Source organism: Drosophila willistoni (genome assembly GCF_018902025.1).
Source record: "Drosophila willistoni isolate 14030-0811.24 chromosome 2L unlocalized genomic scaffold, UCI_dwil_1.1 Seg168, whole genome shotgun sequence".
Taxonomy (NCBI): Eukaryota; Metazoa; Arthropoda; class Insecta; order Diptera; family Drosophilidae; genus Drosophila; species Drosophila willistoni.
Genome location: NW_025814047.1, coordinates 9,461,545 through 9,483,847, shown reverse-complemented (window position 1 = coordinate 9,483,847; position 22,303 = coordinate 9,461,545). Strand labels below are relative to the sequence as shown.

Here is a 22,303-nt window from a genome sequence, read left to right as displayed (position 1 = left end):
CATGATAATCATTTCATCATAATCAGCTAAATCTGTTGGACTGGACAATCAACAAAAGGCTATCCAAATGGAAAACTACTGAACATAAATATGTTGTTTGAACATGGGCGTAGTTCTTCAATGGGTCTCAATTGAGTAGAAAATCCATTGCCGTTCACATTTGAAAAGAATCAAAGCTGCTTAGATCTCTGCTACATTTGAGAGATCTGTTCGGAAACCCTTCTCAAAATTATGTGCACAGTAAGCCCCTGGCTTTTAGAAGTATCTACACGTCTGTTTGTGGTCATTTAAATAAGTCCCTCATCGTCGTTGTTTGCTGCTGTTTAAGGGGTCTCTTTTGTATGCCAATATAATGGTGCTTCTGATTCTGGATCTGGGCATGCAATGCTCTGCTTTAAATGAGCATTAAATGAATTTGCAAAAATTACGCTGACAAATAAAATTTATTCTCATCATCGTCATCATAAGTAAGCTCATGCATATGTCAACCATTTGATCATAATTAGACGGGTAGGGCAGTCAGCAATCAATGCAATTTTCCATTGCATCTTGATTTTAAGCTGTCGTTCTATACTCTCTCGAGCCGCTGATACCAGTCAGATCCAGATATACATATGGTAAAGCATTTAGTTTGTATGAAAACATTGGTTTGCAATATAAAGACATACCTAAGTGTAAGGAATTAGCAAGATAGCCTTTGCCAAAGAGCATGGGTAAAGAATCTTACATATAATTTTGTGTTTAGAAACTGAACTGAATTCTGTTCATGGAAAATGATACCGACGCGATGACTGACTCCATTTTTAATTGGAAATACGGTTTTGTTTAGTCTTGCATACGCAGTCAATTCCCTTTAAGTCATTGGATCCGGTGCAAATTGAAACAGAAAACTTAGACAAGATGATTAAGCATTTCATTTATATTTCATCGAATATATATGTATGTATGTGTAGTGTATAAGTAATACAATTTTGTCTTTAATTAATTAATTTAAATTTAATCACGAATAAATAAAAGTATTTTTCATAAATCACAAGCCAACATCCAAAAATTAATTTTATTAATCTTCAATCAACATAATAAAGCGAAAGGAACTATAAAAATTATAAGTAAAAAAATAATTCAATATAGTATCAGTTTATATATATATATATATATATGTGTGTGTGTAATAATATTTTTGATTACCCAATTGAACTAAAAATTTCATAAATTGTGGGTCTAACTGTAATTCTAATAATGATTAAATTAATTGCTTGCAACATACACATAGGCGTTTTTCCTTTTCTTTCTTGTAAGCTCAATTGGATAGAGAGTGTGTGTGCAAAGAAAAGCCTGAAGCGAACTGTATTCTTATGCTGTTTCTAGGATATATATCCTACAATGTCTACACACATGTACATATGTGTGTATGCCTTTTGGATAATGCTTTATAAGTAGTGTATTTGCATAGGGCTAAGTAACTCTGGTCGTCCTCTTATTATTTCCATTTTCCTGCTGCTGCTGCTGCTACTTCTACTGCCTCAAGTTCACTTCTCTGGAATGGGTCGAAGAGTGGCTATTTCAATTTTGTTGCTAGGAGGCACCAATTCCGTCTCGAGTTCAGGTATATCCAAGTCGGGTATAGGATCTCGCCAATAATTGAAGTTGGAAAATTCCACATTAGCTTCATTATGCTTTACAGGGGGAAATAGTTGATCCACTATATAGGTCATGCTGCAATACCTAAAAAAAAGATTAGAAAACGAGGACAAACGTTTGAGGTTTAGATATGCGCCTGGTCTATATGCAGTAAACATTAGGTAGCAGAAGCTGGACTCGAGCACAACAGGTGCCAGCCTAAGGGTATGCTTTATGCTGCTTTAGCTCCGTTTAGGGGCCAAGCGCCTCAATGTAGGCCCCAGATTTTTATATAAGCCCCATCTCATGTCACATGCTTCAAGCCGCACTGAATAATAAAAACATTCTCCCAACCAATGTTGGGAAAGAAATTAATGCATAATGTTTATTACGCCTCTTATCAATAGGTACTTGGAGTAACGCTGGTTCACTTTTCTTCTCTTACAGACTAAAAAACATGTAGAATACTTTCCATAATTCAAAAGACTTGGTCTTGGCACGCGGTGTAAAACACTTACTTTAAATATACAAACAGACAAAAAGCTAATCTTTCTCTCTTCTTCTCTTATCAAAAATCTTATCACAATTCAGGCTCGAGCAGATTGTTAGAACAACCATGCGAGTACCCCGCTTAGTCTCTACATATAGGAACGTGGTCAAGCCAATTATCCCTATTGACCAATAGCACTTCGTTTTTGGCAGACACGCGGCGCATTATGAGACCATCGTCACCGCCGGCGTCGCTTTGAATGCCATCATCATCATCAATATCATCATCGAAATCCTCAACGTCGCCAGCATCATTGCCATTGTCGATGTCGTAATCGTCGCTGAACTGCAGCTCATCCTCTAATTCCTCATCATCGAATATATCCGTGCGATACTCGTACTCATCGTGATGGGTGAGCAGTGGAAAGTATTCGTCCACTTCGAGCGACTGATTGATGTAGCCACTGTGTATAAATTTGACAATCAAAATGCTTAGATTGATATCATCGAATCGTTCGATTATTGAATTGATTGATTAGGTGCAGAGAGTGATACACTTAAGACCTAACATACATTAAACACCTAGCAGCGTTACATGATGGAGTTAATACGTTTTTTTTTTTTCTTTGTGGTCTCTGAATTTCACCAATATGGCATGAGTGACATGAGGTGGGAGGGTAAAGTTTATATGAAAACACCGGGACCAGATCGAGGATAGGCATACATCCATACACTAAAAGTCAATAACATGTGCTACTTACGAGGACTGGAATGTTTGGGTAAGTTCATGCTTCAGTTCACCCTTGGTATTGATGGTAAAGATCCGCATAATGGGTATTCCCACGGCACGGTAGGCCCAAACATCCTGCAAAGAGTAACACACAATTAATAAATCTCTCTGAAAAGTGAAGCAAGAGTTAATCTCACATTGATGCGATTGCCATAGCCCGCATAGAAGGGCTCCTTGCTTGGAAATAGATCCCTAATGTCCGAGAGGCAGGCAATTTTAAATTGTTCTGGCTTCTTCTCAATCACTTCGCGATGGAATGCCGATATCAATGATGTGGGATTCAATAGGAGGGGACCGTCGGGCAACATGACATTACCCTGACGTATAGATCGTAAATATTCGCGAGTCACGCGTGACTGGCCAATGGCACGGGCCGACAGATAGAGCAATTTATAGCCGTTCTGCTCAATTTTCGAAAACAGCTGAGCCACCCCCAATTGTGCCCAATCCTTGCCCACCATGGGCAATATGTGACCCAATACATCGGACTTGGTGATGGTGCCATCAATGTCGGAGATCACAATCTTGTCATTGTGCTTCCAGCGGAAGAGATAGCATTTACATCGCGTGGTTCCCTGATAGGCAGTCGTCACGCTAAATTCAATTTCATTCATGCCCTCCTTCAGATTTAGTTTTTTCTGCAATGAATCAAGGAAAATGAATCTGGTTCATGGCCTGCCGCACTCCAAGGAAACCTACAATTGCCGACGAGCTGAGACGCAACGATTTCCTGTAGCGCTCTTTGGGCTCATCACTTTTGTTGGAGGCCATGGTGAGTTCTTCTAGATTATCCACCAATGCCGAAGTATTCTCCGGATTGGCCAGAGAGTCGCTCTTGCTGGCGGTACGATCGCTGATATCCGGTGAATTGGGTCGAGAGGTCTGTGTGGCCACTGCCAACTGATCACCATCTGGATAAAAATTGAAGAATTTCATTATCAACTGGACAGAGTTGAGAGTTCTCAGCGAAATGTTTACCCTTGTCTTCTTTGCCGATTGGGGCATTGGGATGACTATGAATGGGCACAGCATCTTGTGAGCGCCGCCAGCTCCACCAGGAACGTCTAGGTTGACCCTCATTGTCAGGCTGGGCTGCTATCTCCTCGTGCTTATCGCCATTAGATGACAATTTAATGGACTCCAGATTCGGTGACATTAGCTGCTCTATAGCTTCCTGGAGTATAGAAATATGACTTGATTAGCGATTCAGAGGCTTCGGAAGGAACGTTGGCACACAAAGAATAGAATAGAAGGCAGAATGGGTCACTTACATCGGTTAGTGGCTTTTGGAAAGTTATCATTGTCATGACAATGGGACATGCAGCCATCCACGTGTAATATTTGCCATTTAGACGTACGACTAGATTTGGCGATGTGAACAAATTGGGATTCTTGCACACCTGCGTTCAGGCGATGGATCAGGCAAGAAGAGTGGTAATGCAGGCGATCAGCAGGCAAATGAGTTTAAGAAAATGGGTTTCATTTAGGTTAACTTTAACTAGATGCAGTGCAGCGGCGCGATGCAGTGAAGTGCACAAGAAACAATACACATACACATCGCTTGGCTCAAGCTTTTAATACTTACATCGGGATAGCTGATCAAATGACGATCGAAATCCTCGTGCGTGGGCAGAGAACCATTCTCTGGCATGCCGCACATGGACATGGCCACAAAGTCCAGATACCTACACGAAATGGACACAGCTTTACTATTAGAAGGTACCCGCAGGTATCAAGGTAAATGGCTACCTACTTGTTATCTCTCTGCTGTTTGCTTTCATCAAAGTCAGAGTCAATGCTCTTCTGGTTTTCCTCCAGCGAGCTGGGCGAGTGCGGCAGACTTGTACCGTTCCCGCTCTCCCGATCCTCTTCCACAGTTGCTGGCACCAGAACTTCCGCCTTAGTGGTCTTTGGACTAGGAAAGTAGAGAGCTGCCATTTCTGGATCCAAGCTGCCAGCATCCAGATCGGACAGGTAAATGTCTCCAGACTCGTTGACTTCCTTGCGTATGCGATTCGCCTTCTTCATGAAGCTAAAGACGTTGCTTAGCATCGACTGTCGTTCGATTGCCGTGGCCTCCGCAACCTGGGTTGGGGTCGGCAGCTCGCCCCATTTCCAGGATGCCGCCTTTTCATCATCGCCCGCATGACGTTTGTCTCTCATTGTGGTCTCTAGTTCGCTGTCGCTTTGTATGGGTGTTGAGGGGCGTCCGGCACCACCTCGTCCCAATCCGCTCGAACTTCCGCCCACTGGAGTGGTGATCTCCGTATCGCTAAAGAAATGAATGTCCAGATCGATGCGCTGCGAGGCGGGATTGGGAGTTATGGGGCTGTCATCGCCGGTGTGGGCCGTCAGTAGAGGGGCCGAGGGTTGCTCATCGTTGGATGAGGAATTGGTGGCGTTGGAGATCGGAGTGGTGATGGACGCTGGAACATCGCCCTCATCAATGTTGGCCACGGGTACAGAGTTTATGGAGATATTGTCTCCAGTATCACCTCCTCCGGTGCTGCCCACCGAACTACTCGAAGAGGTTTTGCGCTGGGAATTTTTCTTCTTCATTTGTGACTTCTTGCGCCGCTTCTTGGTTTTGCTTTTTGACTCATCCTTGGGTGGCTCGCTGATCGGGGTTTGGACATTGGCGATGGCGGGAGCGGGGACTACAACTTCTGCAGGTCGAGCAAACGCCTCGGCTTCAGGCTGTGTCTCTGGTTTCAGCTCTTCCACTTGATTCTCTCCCTTCTCAATGGGCTTCTTTTCACCCTGAAAGAGTTCTTCATGTTCGGCCCACTCTTGACGTATTTTCTGTGTTGTGAATTCCTTGATTTTCTCACTGAGATTACGTCGCTCCAAAGTGTTGTCAGTGTGTCTGCAACAAACAAACAAAAAGAAAAACACAAAGTTAATTACTGTGGCTAAACATGGTGGAGATTAACTACTACCTGCGCTGTGTGTAATCCGAAACTTGATTCTCGAATTTGACACCTTCGGCGACTGTCTCTTTAGGCTCCTCTTTGGAGAAGTCTATGGAGTTGCGACGTGGCAAAGGCAATGGTATTTGCAACTCTTCGCTAGCATTTCTAAGAAAATGAAATGAAATAAAATGAAACTAGCCATTGAAATTTGTCGAAATCTTCACTCACTTGTTATCGGCGGTAACTCCGCTAATGTCCTCTAGAGTGTCATTGGCCTTGTGCTCCAGTGACTGAAGGAAACTCTTTGGTATGGGCGAAGTGGCCAGATTCTCGGGCAACTCTTCGTCGTCATCCTCAGGGTATTCCTCGACGAAGAATGCTTCGCCGGAATCGCCAAGTTTCATTTGTATGTCTACTGGCACTCCATTGATTTCAATGTCCACCTGATCGGGGCCAGAGAGAAATTTGTATCCCATTCGGTTGAGGATCAGTTTAGTCTATACTTACCACCTTCTCGCGACTCCGCAACACTCCCAGTTTGCCAAACCGGACGTGGAAGGGTGAGCACTGAAATTCTCCATCTTCCTGCTCAACAGCAATGACGTCAATGGCACCCGTCAAGGTCGCCGCATTGATGTCGTTGTAAAAGTCCCGAAAATTGCTAAAAGCTCTCACTAGACGATTCATCTCGTAGGTGTGTTGTGATTAAATGTGTGTTAAATTCTTTCGATGAATAATCCTGAGTTGGTTCTATTTGAGGTCTCCCTCTCTCTCTCTCGCTCTTTACTACGCTTGTCTTATCGCGTAATGCTGTGTATCACCTACAGTTAGTTATATGACGGCCATTATAAACATTTATAATAGGCCACCGCCGCTTATTGATGAAGGAAACAGCACAGCTCTCTCTCTCGGGTTTGCCCACCTTTGGACCCAGCAATTATTGGCAACTGCAAAAGGTAAGAGTGAAATGTAGATTGTACATGATGTATATATGTATGTACATACATTCATATGTATCTATATAAATATGACTAACATATATGTATATTATGGTCATAGAGAATTCTACATGTTGCTAAGACCAAAAAAAGAATTCGTCCTCAATGCTAATTAAGTGCAGCTGCTAGACAAATAAATAGATGACAGAGCCAACCAGAACAATACCTGGTGAACGATATTTAAAGATTTGCTTCAAATTTTACATAGATTTCGAATTCAAAGTCAAGGTGAGACGATTTGGGCATTTGAGGAAAGCTAGCAACATGTTGCTAATCAACACAATGGGAGAAAAATCTTGAAACAATACGGCTTTAAGATACCCTTGAATAGATTTAAGAATCAAAGGTTACATTTTAATTATGACCTTTGCAGTTTCATATATTTATTTAGTTGGTCGTCAATGAATTTTGTTCCTAGAAGTTAATGGATATATGTATATATCCCGTTTAGCCAGTAAGTAACTAATGTGCAATGGAAGCGATAATCTGAAAACATCTGGTTTTATCGGGAACGTAACAAATACACATGTGTGATTGCCAAGTTCTGTGAATGATATTGGTAACTTTAGTTTATTGGTTATAAGGTGTTGAGACTTCCGTATCATATGGCAAATGCCAATTCTGGGGAATATCTTGCAAACTATTTATGAGTCTCTATCAGCAAATAAAGTGTGATAAAATGCTTATCAAGAAATACACATGGACATTGGTTAACCGCTTTTAGTGGTCTTCTTTACAGTTGTTTGTGTGATAAACAATATAGAAACGCCATAGGTATTATCGTTGAGAGTTGTTGTGCTTATATACATATGTTTATAAATGTTTTCGTACGTTCATGTGTGTGTCTGTGTGTCTCATATTAATCATGCCACTGAAAAATATCACGCGATGGCTTTGCGCACGCACGATTTGCAAGTCAAGTAAGCCTAGATCAAGAATCTATATACATACATACATAGGAAAAGTTCAATGTCTAAACATTGCAAAAAAAAAAAAATTTTAAGGAATCTATACTTTTTAATCATAGCCAGACTAAAACAAAAGAAATTCCAAAAAATATACCGATTAGACAACAGTGAAATGATTAAATTAAAACAAAAACTGAAAAGCGAAATAAAAAACACAATCATAAATGTTGAGCGAGAAAGATAAGCAAATTGTAAACAATGAAACAAGTAGTAAATATTTAATACGAAACTTAACTTATTTATTGATAACTGAAACACTTGAAACATTGCCAAAGATCACGCCACACACATCTACATACATATGTATGTACATATGTATGTATGTAAGTATGTATGTGTAAACATGTGTTTGAATACATCTCTGTTACGGCTAAAGGAGCCAGTTCTGGCCTCACTTTCACCTGCGAAATTGGCGAGCATAGTGAATACTACGCGAAATGAGCCAAGCAAAACAAAACGCGCAAAACTTATGAAACAAAGAAATGAAATGGGGCAATTAAACAAAAATCGTATTTGCTTAGCGTCGAGGATACCCTGCAGTAGAAATGGAAGACCTAACAACACTTCGATTAACGATGGCGATTGAATGGGCATGATTCATTGAACTCACTATACACAGGGTATGACAAAACTTATAACAAAGAAACACGCCAGACAAAGACCAAACCGATTTGTTGCCAAAGGGCGAAACAGAAAATGTTTAGCAACATTTTTACACAGCTGACACAAGTTGCGCTGTTGCCAGGCCCCGCAAATCAAATTAAATTGATTCTAAACCTCTCACAGAGAACGGTTAATTTCAACTTAAGCATCATTTTATTGCTGTGCTTTTGGCATTTTATTGCATTTTTTGTTTTTTGTTTTTTTTTTTGTCTCGATCAAAGTCCAGAGTCTAAATCAACAAACACAAACCGAAAAACCATGGGGACAGCCAGACGACCAAAGGCGAATGCCAAGAATGAAAATGAATATTGCTGCTGCAGAAACACGCACACACACACACACACACACACACACACATGCTCTCAGCCACAAAGATCACAATTTCGAGTATAATGGAAATTTTTCAATTGAATTTTTCAGAATTCACTACCTTGATTTTTCCGCTTCTTGTCTCTGTTCGAGTTTTCAAGTAAAAGTGGGAAAAACTAGCGAAACTTTTGCGTGTTTCACTCTGTTTCCGCTGGCTCACAAACACTTGAAATCGTTATTGTTGTTCCACTGTGAAATAAATATACAATTTTGTTTGCCGTTTTTCTTGGTTAACTAGTTTCTTTCTTCTCCGCTTCTTTGTTGTTACTCCCTCAAGTGATTTAGCAAGACTGAGTGTGGCATGAAAAAGTTTATTCTTTTTTTTGTTAGTTATACAACGTTCAAAGCTAATTGAATTAGCTAGAGAGAGTAAGCGAGGCAGTGGCGTAGATTGAGGGGGACAACCAATGTACATACCATTAAAAATGAATAAAATTTATTATAAGGGTTCTTAGTCTAAATATGTATATTATAAAGATTTAGATCTTGTGCCCTTGCTGTAATATACACAAAGAAGTACATTTGTATCTATATCCGATCCCAAAGTATCTAAGACATACATATAGATAGCTGTCATTAAGAGTGTCGGCCAAAAAAGTAGTCTTACTGAGAAATGTCTTACAAAATAGATAAATTATATCAAATGAAATAGCTAACAATAAGATCTTTAAGGAGCAGAACTAAAGGCTTTAAACTTATCCACATTGTAAGGCTAAATTGACATCGGCGGATCAAAAGTTAGCTTCTATTGAGGAAAATCTTATGATAACTGGGCAGTTCTTGTTCGGATACAAGTCCGAAGTTACAATCGCTACTTCTTTTAAAATTTAAATCTATTGAGTTACACCAGTTTAAACGTGATTTCATAAAAAATTACAAAGGACTTTTAATACAGATTCTTTTTTTAAATTCTTTTGATGGTTACTTAGGCAAGGAATTTGAAATTAAGATGTACATACATATATACGATTAAAAATGGATTTTAGGCAATAGAAGTAATTAATTGAACATCTAAATTCGTTAATTCTAAAATCTGTTAAGTCTGGAGTAGTTAAATAACAAGACGACAAAATTGTCCTCAGCCCCTAAACCTAAACCTAAAGTGCTACGCCCCTGCAGAGAGAGAGGGAGAGATAGCAAAAAGAGAGGCAATGGCGCTCTCTTAACATATTTGCCAATACATATGAAGGCATATCGCTTTTGTCTTGAAGCTTGTAACGAAAGAGAGCATTTGCCACGTTTTGGGGATAGTTGAAAAGTGTTTGTTCGAGAAACCAAAATAATTCAGTTTTTTAGGTAAAAATGATTGTGTACTTGAAATTAATTGGGCATAACGCAGGAGAAAGGGTATTTCTATACCTTGACATAGACAGTCGATTTGTTGTTGTTTTTTCTATTGCTATCTGAAAAACCTGTAAAACCGGAAAGTCATGTAATTTGTTTTTGTAGTTGCCAAGCGGCGGTCTCTCCTTAGCTCTTCTTCCTTCTCTCTCTCTTTCTCTGGCTCTCTCTCAGCATGTGTCGTTATCTCCATCCTCCCACTCACTTGTTGTGTTAATAACTGTGCCAGTCAGCTGTTTTCGATTGCATTTTCAGAAGCGTTTTTTTGTTTTGATAATTGTTTTTGTAAGACGACGTGATCTACGTCAGTGTGACGCGATGCCGAGATCCCGTTTATGTTTACAGCAGACCGACTAACTCGTCTAGATGTGGTCTAGTTGGTTCTTTTCGGTTCTGTTTTGCTTTGTTTTGATTCACTGTCTTTTCGGACAGGAAATGGCGAATGATGAGAGAAATGAGTCCTCTTGGCCAAGAATAGCACGTGTCCATGGTCAAATCAAAGCGAAATTCTTCAGTTTTTATGACTGTGGAAATTTACTCGTCAAATGTCTACAAATTTGTTCACAAGTGGGAAAATAATATGTTTGTTATATGTGTACATAAATACTAGATATTTGATGAATCAAAATAGAAAAAAAGTAAATAAATAACGCAATCGAAGGTTCGCGGTTCGAATGTTTGATACCCTTTAAACTCTATTCTGATATTGTCTAAACTAGATTTTATACATAATCCCACATATTTTATAGATCATTATTAAAAATCGGCAGTTTTTTTTGAAAAGAATTGTTCAATAAAATTTGAAGCTTGAACTAACTGTATATTGGGGTTACAGCCAGGGGCGGATCCTGGATCCAGTCAATCCAATCAATCAATCAAAATCAAAATTTTTTGACTATTTTCGGGTTTTTACTTTGCTTTATTATTTATTTCCTGATTAAGACAATTAAAAATATCGCCAACCTACGAACATTGGTGGACCACTATACGTATACGTAATTCTGGACTGACGGGATTTCTGCAAAAAACAAAAGGTGGAAATCAACTTATGAAAGATTTTTTCTTTACATAAATGTCAAGTCGGAATATATAATCGTCAATCTTTCAGTTTCTTCTTCATCAACATGTTTGGCACTTAACCAAATTTAAAAATTTAAATGATTTTACCATTGAATCAACGGTTGAAAAAGTTTTGAGTATCAAGAAGACAAACAATCACAGGATTGAACAACAAATTACATTTACACCGATGAGAGGGTCAAACATTTATAGAAACTCGAACATTTTCCTTTTTTATTTTATGTATTTTCGATGGCGGCAAGGAAATTTGAAATTTCAGCGATTGGGAAAAACATTATGTACGAAATTCTCAATTACGCTGACTCTTACGATACGATATGGACATTCATTGACCCCAGTGGACACGTGAAGAGTAGCCTCCGACGGAAGCATCTTTTTCCTGCACAGGAAGCATGCGTGCATCATTCTGAGAACATTTTGCTATAAATCTTTTCGAATTTCATCTCGACAGAGCAGACTGCAGTAATTAATGAAACAAAAAACATGAATATATATGTACATACATACTTAGTGGGGGACTAACTTACCACAACAAATAAAGCAAATCACATAAACTAAAAGGAAAAACTAATAATTTTGTAATAATATAAATAATATTTTTATTCATTATAAACATAAAAACTATATACATCGAATTGGAATTGTATAATAATGTATATTTTTTTTTGTGTATGGTTCTCAAATAAATATTTACTCGTACTTTAATGCATTAATAAAGAAAATACAAATTAATTGGCAATATATACATATATAAACATGTATGTATATGTATATAACTACAAATAAATCAAAATTTAATTGATAAAAATGATTTTATGAATTTATTTTAAGGTGGAGGAAGGTTGGAGGAGGGAGGGACAGCAGATCGAATAAATTGCTAGCACACTAATGCAGAAACCCAATCTATATCTTCATCTCTTGATCACCTATTTATTTGACGCTGGGGTCGGTGAAGTTTCTGTAGTATTCTTACGGCGAGCATCGGTTATAGCACCCCATAGCTCGATAATGAAATCGTCCGTAAAACCAAAAGATTCCAGATCTGAATTATCAATGGCCTCGGCAAAGTCCATGGAATTGGACTTGTTAATACCCAAGTCCCATATCTGGGAGGCCAATTCGGTGTCATTGATGCCCATAAACGACTCAAGGAGATTGTTAATGGCATCTATTCCCGCCACAGTGGACTCATCGAATTTGGGCTCGATCTGAGCATTGCCATTGGCCTTGAAGCGTAACGTCTCCTTGCCACTGCCATAGTTGCGTCCCCCGAGGCTACTTCCGGAGGCACGCGATGAGTTCCGGGGACCTATGCCCTGGAAGCCACTGCGCACAGGTTCGATTAGACGCAGTGTGAAAGTCTGGCCAGTGGGTATATCCTTTAGCATGCGGGCGACTTCGTAATGACGTTTACCCACCATATCCTGGCCATTTAGCTTCTCGATGTGATCGCCCACGCAGATATGCTCAATGCGGTCAATAATAGAGTCCTCTTTGATGCGTTTTATGAAGGCATAGCCCGCCCCGTTGTCGGTAATGGTGAGGCCAAGAGCATCCTGCGATTTAATAATTTCAATTTCCTTGGGTCTACCCTTGCGATGGGCAAATATAAAGTCGTCCAGGCCAATCTGTCCACCTAGCAGGCGAGTCATATCCACCTTGTGTGAATTGAGGGTGCAGAAAAGAATGTCCTTTTCAGAGATGTCGAAGCATTCGGCTATCTTTTGATACAATTCGCGGACACTGGAGAAGTCATGGATGAGCCCAGTGGGACTGCCATGAGCCAATTGGCAATGGAAGACCAATGGAGCTTTTGATTTATCAATATTGTTATTGTTGTTATTGTTATTGCTTATCGTCGGCGGTAATGAGCCACGATTTCGCATCGTTACATCGCTGTTATTGTAGTGATCGGCGGATCCCGCGTCGCTGGCTGCAGATTGCGAATTCTGTTGCTTTGAGGATTTCCTGGCGAAGAGTGGCATGATGATTGGGCCGCTTGGAATAGTCCACTAGAATGACCCTCTCTTTCTCTCCCTCTGAATCTGTGATCTGTATGCGTAGAAGAAATGTTGAAGCTCTGGGTAATAGGCTTGATTTGGTTGGGGTTTGTTAGTTTGTGTTTAGTTCCTTGCCCGTTAGGTTATTTACAAAAGTGAAGCTACAACTCGCAACATTTACCCATTCACCAAGAGGTTTATCTAATCGAAAACGGAATGATATTTATAATATGGATGGATTTGCCAAGGGCAAAGGCATGACTAATCGACCGATTGACTATAATATACACGACGACGACGACTCTTTTTTCGTTTTATCGCACTTTGTCGCTTTAGAATCTATCTCTATTTCATTTTTTATATCAATTCTTGTCTCACTTATCTGTTCTTGAGTTTGAGGTTAGGAACATAGGCACCACAACAATATTTTTCCAACACAAATAACTGAATTAAATTATAATTCGTACAACTAATGCACACTAGCCTTACGCACCAATTTCTAGGGTTAAATAATCAATATGGTAATGGATAATGTGGGCAAATAAGAAGGAAATGCCGTGTCAAGTGGCGTAAAAACGTTAATTGAATGTGGCCAACAGTGTTTCACTCCGGTTTTTTTTTTTATTTCCAGTTCCAGCGATAAGATTGACAAATGCCGAGATAAGACAACAGAGTCCCGGCAGATAAGGAGTACGTGGAACAAGATATGAAAACCAAAAGCGTACACTCTCTTAGGGTTTTTTCTTTTGCCGACAAACCGTCCGACTTAAGTAGTCGGTAAAAGTGTACTGAACCTTATGAATTGTCCATTCAACTACTATTTGCGAGACGCAACAGACGGACGTCATTAAATGGCTCCCAACCCCCTCTTCTCCTCATACTTGCCCTATGCACTTCCGTTCGACATGTGCACTTTGATGTGATGAACCCGCATGGAGAAAGAGAGGACGCCGCCAAATGCCGTCTGCAAGAGGTTTTTATCTTGGTCTTATCTTCAATTGTACATACACACAATGCAGCGACTGTTTAATTTCTTTTGGCTGGAATCCGCAGTTTGAAAGAAACCCCCTTCTTTTCTATGGACAACAATTCAAAACTAGACTGCAATTTGGATATACTTAAAACAAATACAAAATATTGAAGGGTCAATTCTCTAGAGTTTGTCGAAATTGCTAAAGCAAATAGATGAAGGCATTCTAGGTTTTCATTTCTCAATTTATCAGCAGAGTTTTCAAAATAAGTCTGGAATATTGCTCGATATTCTATTAAACCGCCTGAGGTTAAGGGCAACCGTAGTAAATTTCACCCACTATAATTTCAGAATTCTTGGTTTGCCTATCCCATTGAATTTTTAAATTGTTTGCTGAATTCGTTTAGGAGATTCCAACAGGTTCTTGAACTGAAAGTTTGTATGTAGTATGTATCGTGAAACGAAAACAAGTTACAGGCAGCAGCATTAGACGAGCCCCTCAATTAATGAATATATAGTATATAAATACATATGTATGTATGTACATATATCTCCTGCTGTCGCGTTATATTTCCATATTTGTAGATGGGAATGAGAAAACAACAATCAATTTGCTCTCGAAGAAGCGAGCTATTTGTGTGTCTATAGCTGAGAGAACATAATAGATAGACAAATAGATAGATAACCCGGCGTATAAAAGAAACAACACGAAATCAAGGCCAAAATAGTTGAGAGCATTGAAATTATGTATGTATAAATATATATGTATGTATGTATATGTATGTACATACTTATATACAGATATTCGAACGCGTGCACGATGAATAAAGTGTTCACATATAAAACTTGCTATTCTATAATAATCTAGCGACGACTATAAGATACCATGGACACATTTGGTATTAATATTAAATATTGCATCAATCTTTTTGTTGAATATTTTTAAGAAACTGACATCCAAGATTCGATAGACACCAGACGACGGACATAATCAGTCGTTCTCAACTATTGCGATCAGGATTTCAATATACCCGCGATCTCTTTACTACCCAAGTTATGAAAACTACGCAGTTTTTAGGTGGCAATACATATGTATGAAGGTATGTGCAGTGGGACGGAAGTTGAACGGAGGGCAGGCCCCCTAAAACTAACCGGCTAGCATTTGGGTGGAAAAAACAAAGTATCTTTGAATATGGAAATAAATAACATAACAAACAAAATTTACTTGGCCCTTGATGAGAGGATTGGGCTGAAGTCGCAGATGAAATACTGAATCAATTTTAAGGAATTCAAAAATGGGAGGAGCGATAATACCAATATTCTATTAACTCTTAACCTATGGCTATGTTGACCGAAATTCCCCTTAATAAATAACAAAAAATACTCTAGTAAGTATACATATTTCTTTGTATAATAGGTCTTAACCACCTTAGTGAAATGAGAACACAATAAAGACTCAATAAAATCAATTAGGTAGGTACTTCTTAAGATTGAGATCGTGTCGCAGAACTGTAACTTTTCTATGCCCCTAATTATCAAGCTTAATAATTTTTTTTTCTTTCTAATACAACAAAATAAACATTGTAAGAAAAACAATATGAAAACATTTCCGCGTTGCCGGTTGTTTACTTGCCTCCCATTGGCTGGCATTTGTGGGCTCGCTCGTTGATACTAAGATTCAGTGAGAAAAATGCGGGGGACGGGTACACACATAAATACATTCATACATGTGTAGATATCCACATCAATGTATATGTGGGTATGTCTATCCCTACGTATTCACTAGTTGGTAAATAAGCAACAAGAAAAACAACAATCATTTACTGCGCATGGTTTTAGTCAAATTACAAAACGTGTGTAATTACAAATTTACAATAACAAACCCGAGAACAACAAGAGCTCTCGATTGCGTTTAGTGGTAAACAACAATAGGAACAAGTGCAGAAATTTGACAACCCGACTTTGGCTTGCTCTTTGGAATCGATTGCAAAAGTTTAATCAACACTAACGAAAAGTATGACCCTATTTATTCATAAACTAATAGTGTTAACCAACACTGAAGACGATTATAAGCGATTGCTACTAATAATCTGTCGGAAATTGATTAGATTACATTAACATTGTCTTTTCTATCTTTATGTTTCTTTTGGAATTTTTACCACTCTTAGTTATGGATTCCTGATTGCCGGAAATGTATAATCTACGACAATTGATTACTGATTTAAGACCTAGAATGGTATTTAAAAAAATTACTTAATTTGCACTTGCTTTTAAGTGGGCAGGTATTTTGTATTGTGTGTCGCTCAAGAACTAATACAAAAACAAAACTATATAGACTAAACTAACTATAGAAACGCTTCCCCCATCCTCGATAGGCTCCTTCTCATCTACATACTCGGAGCACTAGCCACGCGTGTGGGATTTCTTATCGTTTGACGACGACGACGACGACAGCGACGCGACGCTTTGCAGCTTTTATTTTTGTTATTCCCATTCAGAAGAAATAAATAAATAAACGAACCGGCAGCAGAATAACAAATCAAGGTTATTATTCATCCATTTTGAAGTCGTCATATAAAGTTACGTATAAAATCATTGGCATAAACGTCTAATCACTTACATTTCCCTTTCTTTTAAAGAAGAAGAGTACGATTCTCTTGGAAATATCATCTGGACTACTCTACGAGATCTTTTTCCTATTTCCCTGATGCTCCTTTGTAATGTAAAGATGTTGAATTATTTCAACATTTATTTTGTTTACCCAATAACAATTACTATTTACACTTTGTTTATACGGGTCCTAAGTGCATTTAAGTATAAATGATTTATTTAGGTTGCACATCTCGTCGCAAAAAATCGCTGATGTTGCATTTTTCGATACCAAAGTGCATTTAATTCTTAAGTGCAAAGATCAACTGAATAGGTAATTAATATGTAAGTAAACCTGATTTGCGGTGAGTAATCATTTATAAACTACTATTAACTATTATAGACTTTGAATGTTGTTTGTGATTATGAAATCGGTCTTTACTATTGAAATAATATCCCATACGTATGTGTGTACATTTCATTAATCGTTTGAGAATGGAATTATATTGTTACCGTGATATCACTAAAATTTGACGAAACTTATGGAATCCAATGTTTACAAAAAGTTATAGAAATGGTTGACATTTATAAACTTTCAATGAACCTTTATCAAGGAAACCTTAAAGGTTATGTGTTTATAATATCTAACAAAGAAATAACAGAGAGTAAACAAGATTGAAGAAACATATTGCATTTACCAAAGAGTATTAAAGCCAAAAGTTTTCTCTTAAGACCAGTTAAGAGAAAAAAAAGCTTTTCATAAAACAAAAGCTTGCTCTCTCGATCTCCCTCTCTTTGTTTTTCATGTGAACTTGAGCAAAACATCTGGTTCTGACGACATTCGTCGAGATCTTCATGATGATTATCATATTATGTTGACTAGGTCAATTCTCTGCTTTCCCAATGTTGGGGAGAACCGTATGATCTCTGTGTAACGGTATATCATAATTTGGAGAGAGAGAGAGAGAGACAAGCAGAAAATTGAAATGGCCCCTCAAGGGGCAGACACACACACATGATAAGCCCAAATAACGGCCATTTGAGGCATGTGCCGATAATACCCTTTAATCAAAAGATGAGTTTATCGGTACGTCCAAAATGGTCCAACAGCTGCTACTTCGGACTTCAGTTTCGCCACAACAACTATAATTTATTCTCTAAAAATGCACATCAGCAGTGCATTCAGTACAGTTTTTTAAATTGGATGCATTACATTTATTATAGATCATCGCTCTTGCTTTTTCAACATTTAAATTGGTGTTTTTGTATTTTACGTTTTCGCCTACCATTAAGTCATAATTTGCTGACATTTTCATTTCGTTGTGGGCGCACGCGCTCTTCTCATTTGATTTGCATTGAAAACGTGACTCGTGCAAGAAACAACAAAGCGGTGGCCGAGAAGGATAGAGAGGGGAGACGAATTGTTCATAACAAATGTAAAAACATTGCTCATAAAGTGCGTGCAATGAACCTCGAGTTGTTGATGATGATCCAGACACCCTGTATGAAACGGGGCACACACAAACACACACACCAGAGACTAGTTAGCATAATGGATTGTGGGGTGGTCGGGGGAATCCCAAAAATAACAATGAACACACATGCCATGAATTCTCCCCTCCCACACCCCGCTACCAACCCTTCCCAAAAAAAAAAAACACACACACACTTGGAGGCAGTTTTGAAAACATTTAACCGTTTCACCTCGCTGAACTCCTGTGTGTTGTGTGTGTGTTTGTTGTGTGCAAACCAAATTAAGCAAACGAATTAAAGCGTTCACGGGGCAAAAGGAAACTAAACTAGAAAACACAATAAAAACTGAAAGCCGAAAGCAGCGCCACAACCATCTATAATTTTTGGGCCAAGTTTACAAACAGGAGAATATGTTAAATGTTTATTGGGCAAGAAGTTGGGTGAAAGAGTGTGGAATCTACAGTAGATACCTAGCAGGTGTTTATTTTTTAAATAAATAACAAAGTTGGAAGATTATTAGACAGTAATCAGTGCCTAACAAAGTAACTGTTTGATGGACTAATTGCCAAACCGAAACCGGTCAAAGGAGTATTCACTGTATAAAATTCATTTTTATTTGCGATCAGGTAGGGTTTTTTTGTCTGTACTGAGCTAGACAGTGTGGCTATAGTTAGAGCGTGTGGCTATAGACAGTTTTAATTTAACTTGATTTCAACAACTACACACATACATAAACAAATCCAATGCTCTCTCAGTTAATGGAACAATGGAGTGGATTAAATGGAGCTAGAAAGCTGGCATTTGAATACTCTGGAGCCATTGGTCGACATCCGCATCCCGGTATTCCCATTCGACCCGTTCCCGTTCAGGCATAATATGCATAGCCGCATTGAAATGTCACGCAAGCAATTTACATAAATGGAGTCGCTTCCGCTTTCAAAGCAACCAAACCAACCAACCGACCAATCAAACAATGGTAAAATGAAATGTAGAAGCATCGAAGCATCTAAAAGAACTAAACTAGCAAATCGATCAAACTTGGCTTAGAGCAGGAAAAAACACACATACATATGTATTTACGTATCTAATTGTAACTATGTATTCATATGAATGGGTTTTGATGCTCATTAGATACTTGGAAAAAACTTAAGATTTTGTTTTTATTGTGGTTTACTAATGGCTGACTAACTTCATGGTTTGTTAACAATTTAATTTGCCTACAAATTGCTTTCTTTTTGGTCAGAAGAGCACGTGCTTGCCACTCACATACAAACCCACTTGCCTCATAGACAATCTAACTCATTAATTAAATTCATTTTTTGATGCGTGCGAATAAGATGGAAAAATTATGCTTATTACTTTTCATTATTTTGAACTTGGCCTGGTCTAGTCTGGTCTGTTTGGGTGTTCAAAAAGAAATGTTGTAATCACTTTTTCCTTATGGTAAGTGTTTATGTTGGAAAATCAATTTTTTCAAAAGAAAACGTGCTTTTCGTGAGGCGTCGACGCAGTAAGAACCTACACCCGGCGTTTTTTTCTCTTTTAGGATTCGATGTAACCTCAAAAAAGAAATGGAAAAATGTCCTCCCTACTGACACTGAGCTTGACATTGTGGCAGGACTTACGCATTACACACACATATACAAATGTTTGTGTATACAATTTATTTTATTCGTATATGGAATTAAATTACTTGATTGTTTGTTTAAGATATTCTATTGCTTATCCTTATCTAACAGCTGTATTTGCCATACGCCAGACATACATACATTTGTAAACTTTAATAGAATAAACACAGATTCTTACTGTTCTTTAGGAGGGAAGGCATGAGGGAATTCTGGTTTGCAATGCTTCCCGACGAATGAGAAGTGCATCTTATTTTCGGCGTATTTTCTCTTGCGTTCCTTTTTTTGTTTTTAGGGGTTGTTTTTATGCCATATGAAATCATTTCCGGTCGTGGGAACATAGTTATAAAGAGACTGGGTGTGGTTTTTGGCAAAAATAGGAAGAAAAATAAAACACTTGTCCGTAAAAATTGATGGCAGCCCGCGGCAGACCTCCCCTCCGCCGTCCCTCGAACGCATCTCCGATCAATAACACACACACAATTGGTAGAGAAAATCAATAAAAACTCTCGCCGGAATTAGCATTAGCTTAAATGTTAATAAACAATGGTAAATGGCTGTGTTTAGTAACAACAAAATGATAAAACCAAAAAAAAAGCGGAAAGAAAAATGTGTGCAAAATAAATTTAAAGTTACATGAATGTCATCACCTTTCACTTTAGGCAAATGAATGGAAATCGTCAGTGCAAATCAAAATCCAAATGAAACTGAGAAAAGAGACCAATCACCACAAAGTCAGAGAGTAAATCATACAAGAAATGAAGCTTAAAGAAACAAATTAACGAAAGTTTAGATTTTTAACGCACCTGCTCTAGAGCCGGGGGCAGCAATTACTTCCTTCTGCTCCTTATCAACTTTCCCACCGTGGGCTCCTATCAATTTACCAGTAGGTTTTCAATAAGCCAAAGAAAAGCGGACCCGACAAACCAGACCAGGTTTACGGTTAACACACACACACACGAACACAGAAAGAGAAAGAAATAATTTGTTCTTTCTTTTTGCTTTTCACTACTAACTGGTTTCAGTTTACACTACACACATACACACACACACACGCAAACACACACATTTAACTTTACCAGGGCAAGTGCTGTCGACATTTAACAATTTTTGCATGTGACTACTACAATTACAACAATTCGTCAGAAGTGCTAATTATTCTAATTGCATTGAATTTAATAAATTAATTTAGTCCATCTCTTTACTTTTCACTTTTCGAAAACGCTCTCGCCGTGGCCGTTTCTCGCAGTCTTTCAATCGTAATATTTAAAAACAACAGCGGCGAAACAATGCAAACAACAACAACCACATTGTGAATTCGCCTAGCCGTATTCGCCCAGACAAATTGAATATTTTCGCTCCGCCAAAATGAATATTTTCGCCCAGCCACATTAAATATTTTCGCTTCAATGTCTTGACAGTTTTAAAATTTGAATTCAATCCCAACTATTCCTCAAATATTTGTACAATATGCGCTTCTATCCAAGTAAGAATGCGTTAAAGTACTATTGAAAGAAAGTTTAATCATTTTTGGATCCAATGGATTCAAGATATCTATTCTAATGTTAAATACATTGTTCTACAAAAACCACATTGAACAAATAAAGCAGTGTTAACAACTAATATTTAATTTGTGAATTTCTGTGCCCGAAGCTCGTTTAAGGTTTTGTTACACCAAGTAGTGTTCTGATTGCTGATTCTTTATTGATGTTTGTGCTTTTAGGAATGTGTTAGTCTGTACTGCCAGTGAGACTAGTAAATAGTGTCCAGTCAGCTTCTTGTATTTTGAAAAAGGGTCGAGGGTTGGTTGTTGTCCCGAGAATAAAGATATGAGTATTGGGGAATGATCGCTTCCATGTAGGTCATTTATTGATTTCCAATTGGTAAAGGGAGTGAGTTGGGGGGAGCAAAGAGATAGATAAGTCAATGTGGATATATGTTTGTGTTGTAAGTGTAGAAGTGGGTTGGGAAGCTGCCGTTTGGTATTGTGTGGTTTGTTTTGGGGAAAATTTGATCTTTGATCGCCAGCTCTAATACCTGTGGAAGTTGTTGAGATCACCTAGGATAATTTAGTTGGTGTTTCGATTTGGTTTCCAATTTTAGTTGAACATTGAATGTCAAAAATTCAACGTTTATATTTGCAAAAACTATTAAAAACTATTAAATCAAAGAACAAATTTCCTAATTTTTTTGTATTAGTTAATATTTTCGCTAATTTGTGGAATGAAATATCGTTAATTTCCATCACACAAACATTTCAATTTGTACATAGAAGCCAAAAAAGATATATGTATAAAATAATATTTTTATAAAATAATTGAAAATAATAAAGTAATAAAGTAACCTTACAGCAAAATTCGAGTTACGCAACGGCGTTTTAGAAAAGTCATACAAAATAAGAGAAAAAACGTACAGG

The 22,303-nt window shown here is 38.1% G+C and overlaps 2 protein-coding genes and 1 long non-coding RNA gene across 10 annotated transcripts; 1 reads left to right on the top strand and 2 right to left on the bottom strand.

Annotated features, from left to right (window-relative positions):
* Positions 1-891: 891 nt before the first annotated feature.
* Positions 892-20,754, bottom strand: LOC6652096 (phosphatidate phosphatase LPIN3). 5 transcript variants are annotated; one of them, XM_023181100.2, is made up of 12 exons: positions 8,871-9,085; positions 6,319-6,758; positions 6,040-6,254; positions 5,839-5,976; positions 4,653-5,765; positions 4,485-4,584; positions 4,171-4,299; positions 3,878-4,073; positions 3,599-3,810; positions 3,037-3,537; positions 2,871-2,974; positions 892-1,725 (listed from the first exon to the last, which is right to left on the bottom strand). In XM_023181100.2, the coding sequence occupies exons 2-12, from the start codon at positions 6,496-6,498 to the stop codon at positions 1,530-1,532; spliced, it is 3,084 nt and encodes a 1,027-aa protein (XP_023036868.1). In that variant the 5' UTR covers positions 6,499-6,758; positions 8,871-9,085; the 3' UTR covers positions 892-1,529. The 5 variants fall into 5 exon arrangements, with proteins under 5 accessions (XP_023036868.1, XP_023036870.1, XP_002074667.2 ...); XM_002074631.4 differs by lacking the exons at positions 892-1,725; positions 8,871-9,085 and adding exons at positions 1,992-2,573; positions 20,694-20,754; XM_015176523.3 differs by lacking the exon at positions 892-1,725 and adding an exon at positions 1,992-2,573.
* LOC6652097 (PDZ domain-containing protein GIPC3) lies at positions 12,029-21,132 on the bottom strand. Of its 4 annotated transcripts, none has more exons than XM_047009874.1 (2): positions 21,093-21,132; positions 12,029-13,282 (listed from the first exon to the last, which is right to left on the bottom strand). In XM_047009874.1, exon 2 carries the CDS (start codon positions 13,213-13,215, stop codon positions 12,157-12,159), a length of 1,059 nt encoding a protein of 352 aa, XP_046865830.1. In that variant the 5' UTR covers positions 13,216-13,282; positions 21,093-21,132; the 3' UTR covers positions 12,029-12,156. The 4 variants fall into 4 exon arrangements, with proteins under 4 accessions (XP_046865830.1, XP_002074668.1, XP_023036872.1 ...); XM_002074632.4 differs by lacking the exon at positions 21,093-21,132 and adding an exon at positions 20,694-20,757; XM_023181104.2 differs by lacking the exon at positions 21,093-21,132 and adding an exon at positions 14,239-14,405.
* LOC124459956 lies at positions 16,125-16,685 on the top strand. Its single transcript, XR_006953912.1, has 3 exons — positions 16,125-16,214; positions 16,369-16,436; positions 16,576-16,685. It is a non-coding gene; the product is annotated as an uncharacterized LOC124459956 (long non-coding RNA).
* Positions 21,133-22,303: the final 1,171 nt, after the last annotated feature.

Bases quoted from the DNA above. Each gene is read 5' to 3' on its own strand.
- LOC6652096 (XM_002074631.4), bottom strand. From the start codon at position 6,498: ATGAATCGTCTAGTGAGAGCTTTTAGCAATTTTCGGGACTTTTACAAC. The intron at 6,255-6,318 runs GTAAGTATAGAC...GGCCCCGATCAG, and splicing joins TGCGGAGTCGCGAGAAGGTG to GTGGACATTGAAATCAATGG. The intron at 2,574-2,870 runs GTAAGTAGCACA...ATTTATACACAG, and splicing joins ACCCAAACATTCCAGTCCTC to TGGCTACATCAATCAGTCGC.
- LOC6652097 (XM_047009874.1), bottom strand. From the start codon at position 13,215: ATGCCACTCTTCGCCAGGAAATCCTCAAAGCAACAGAATTCGCAATCT.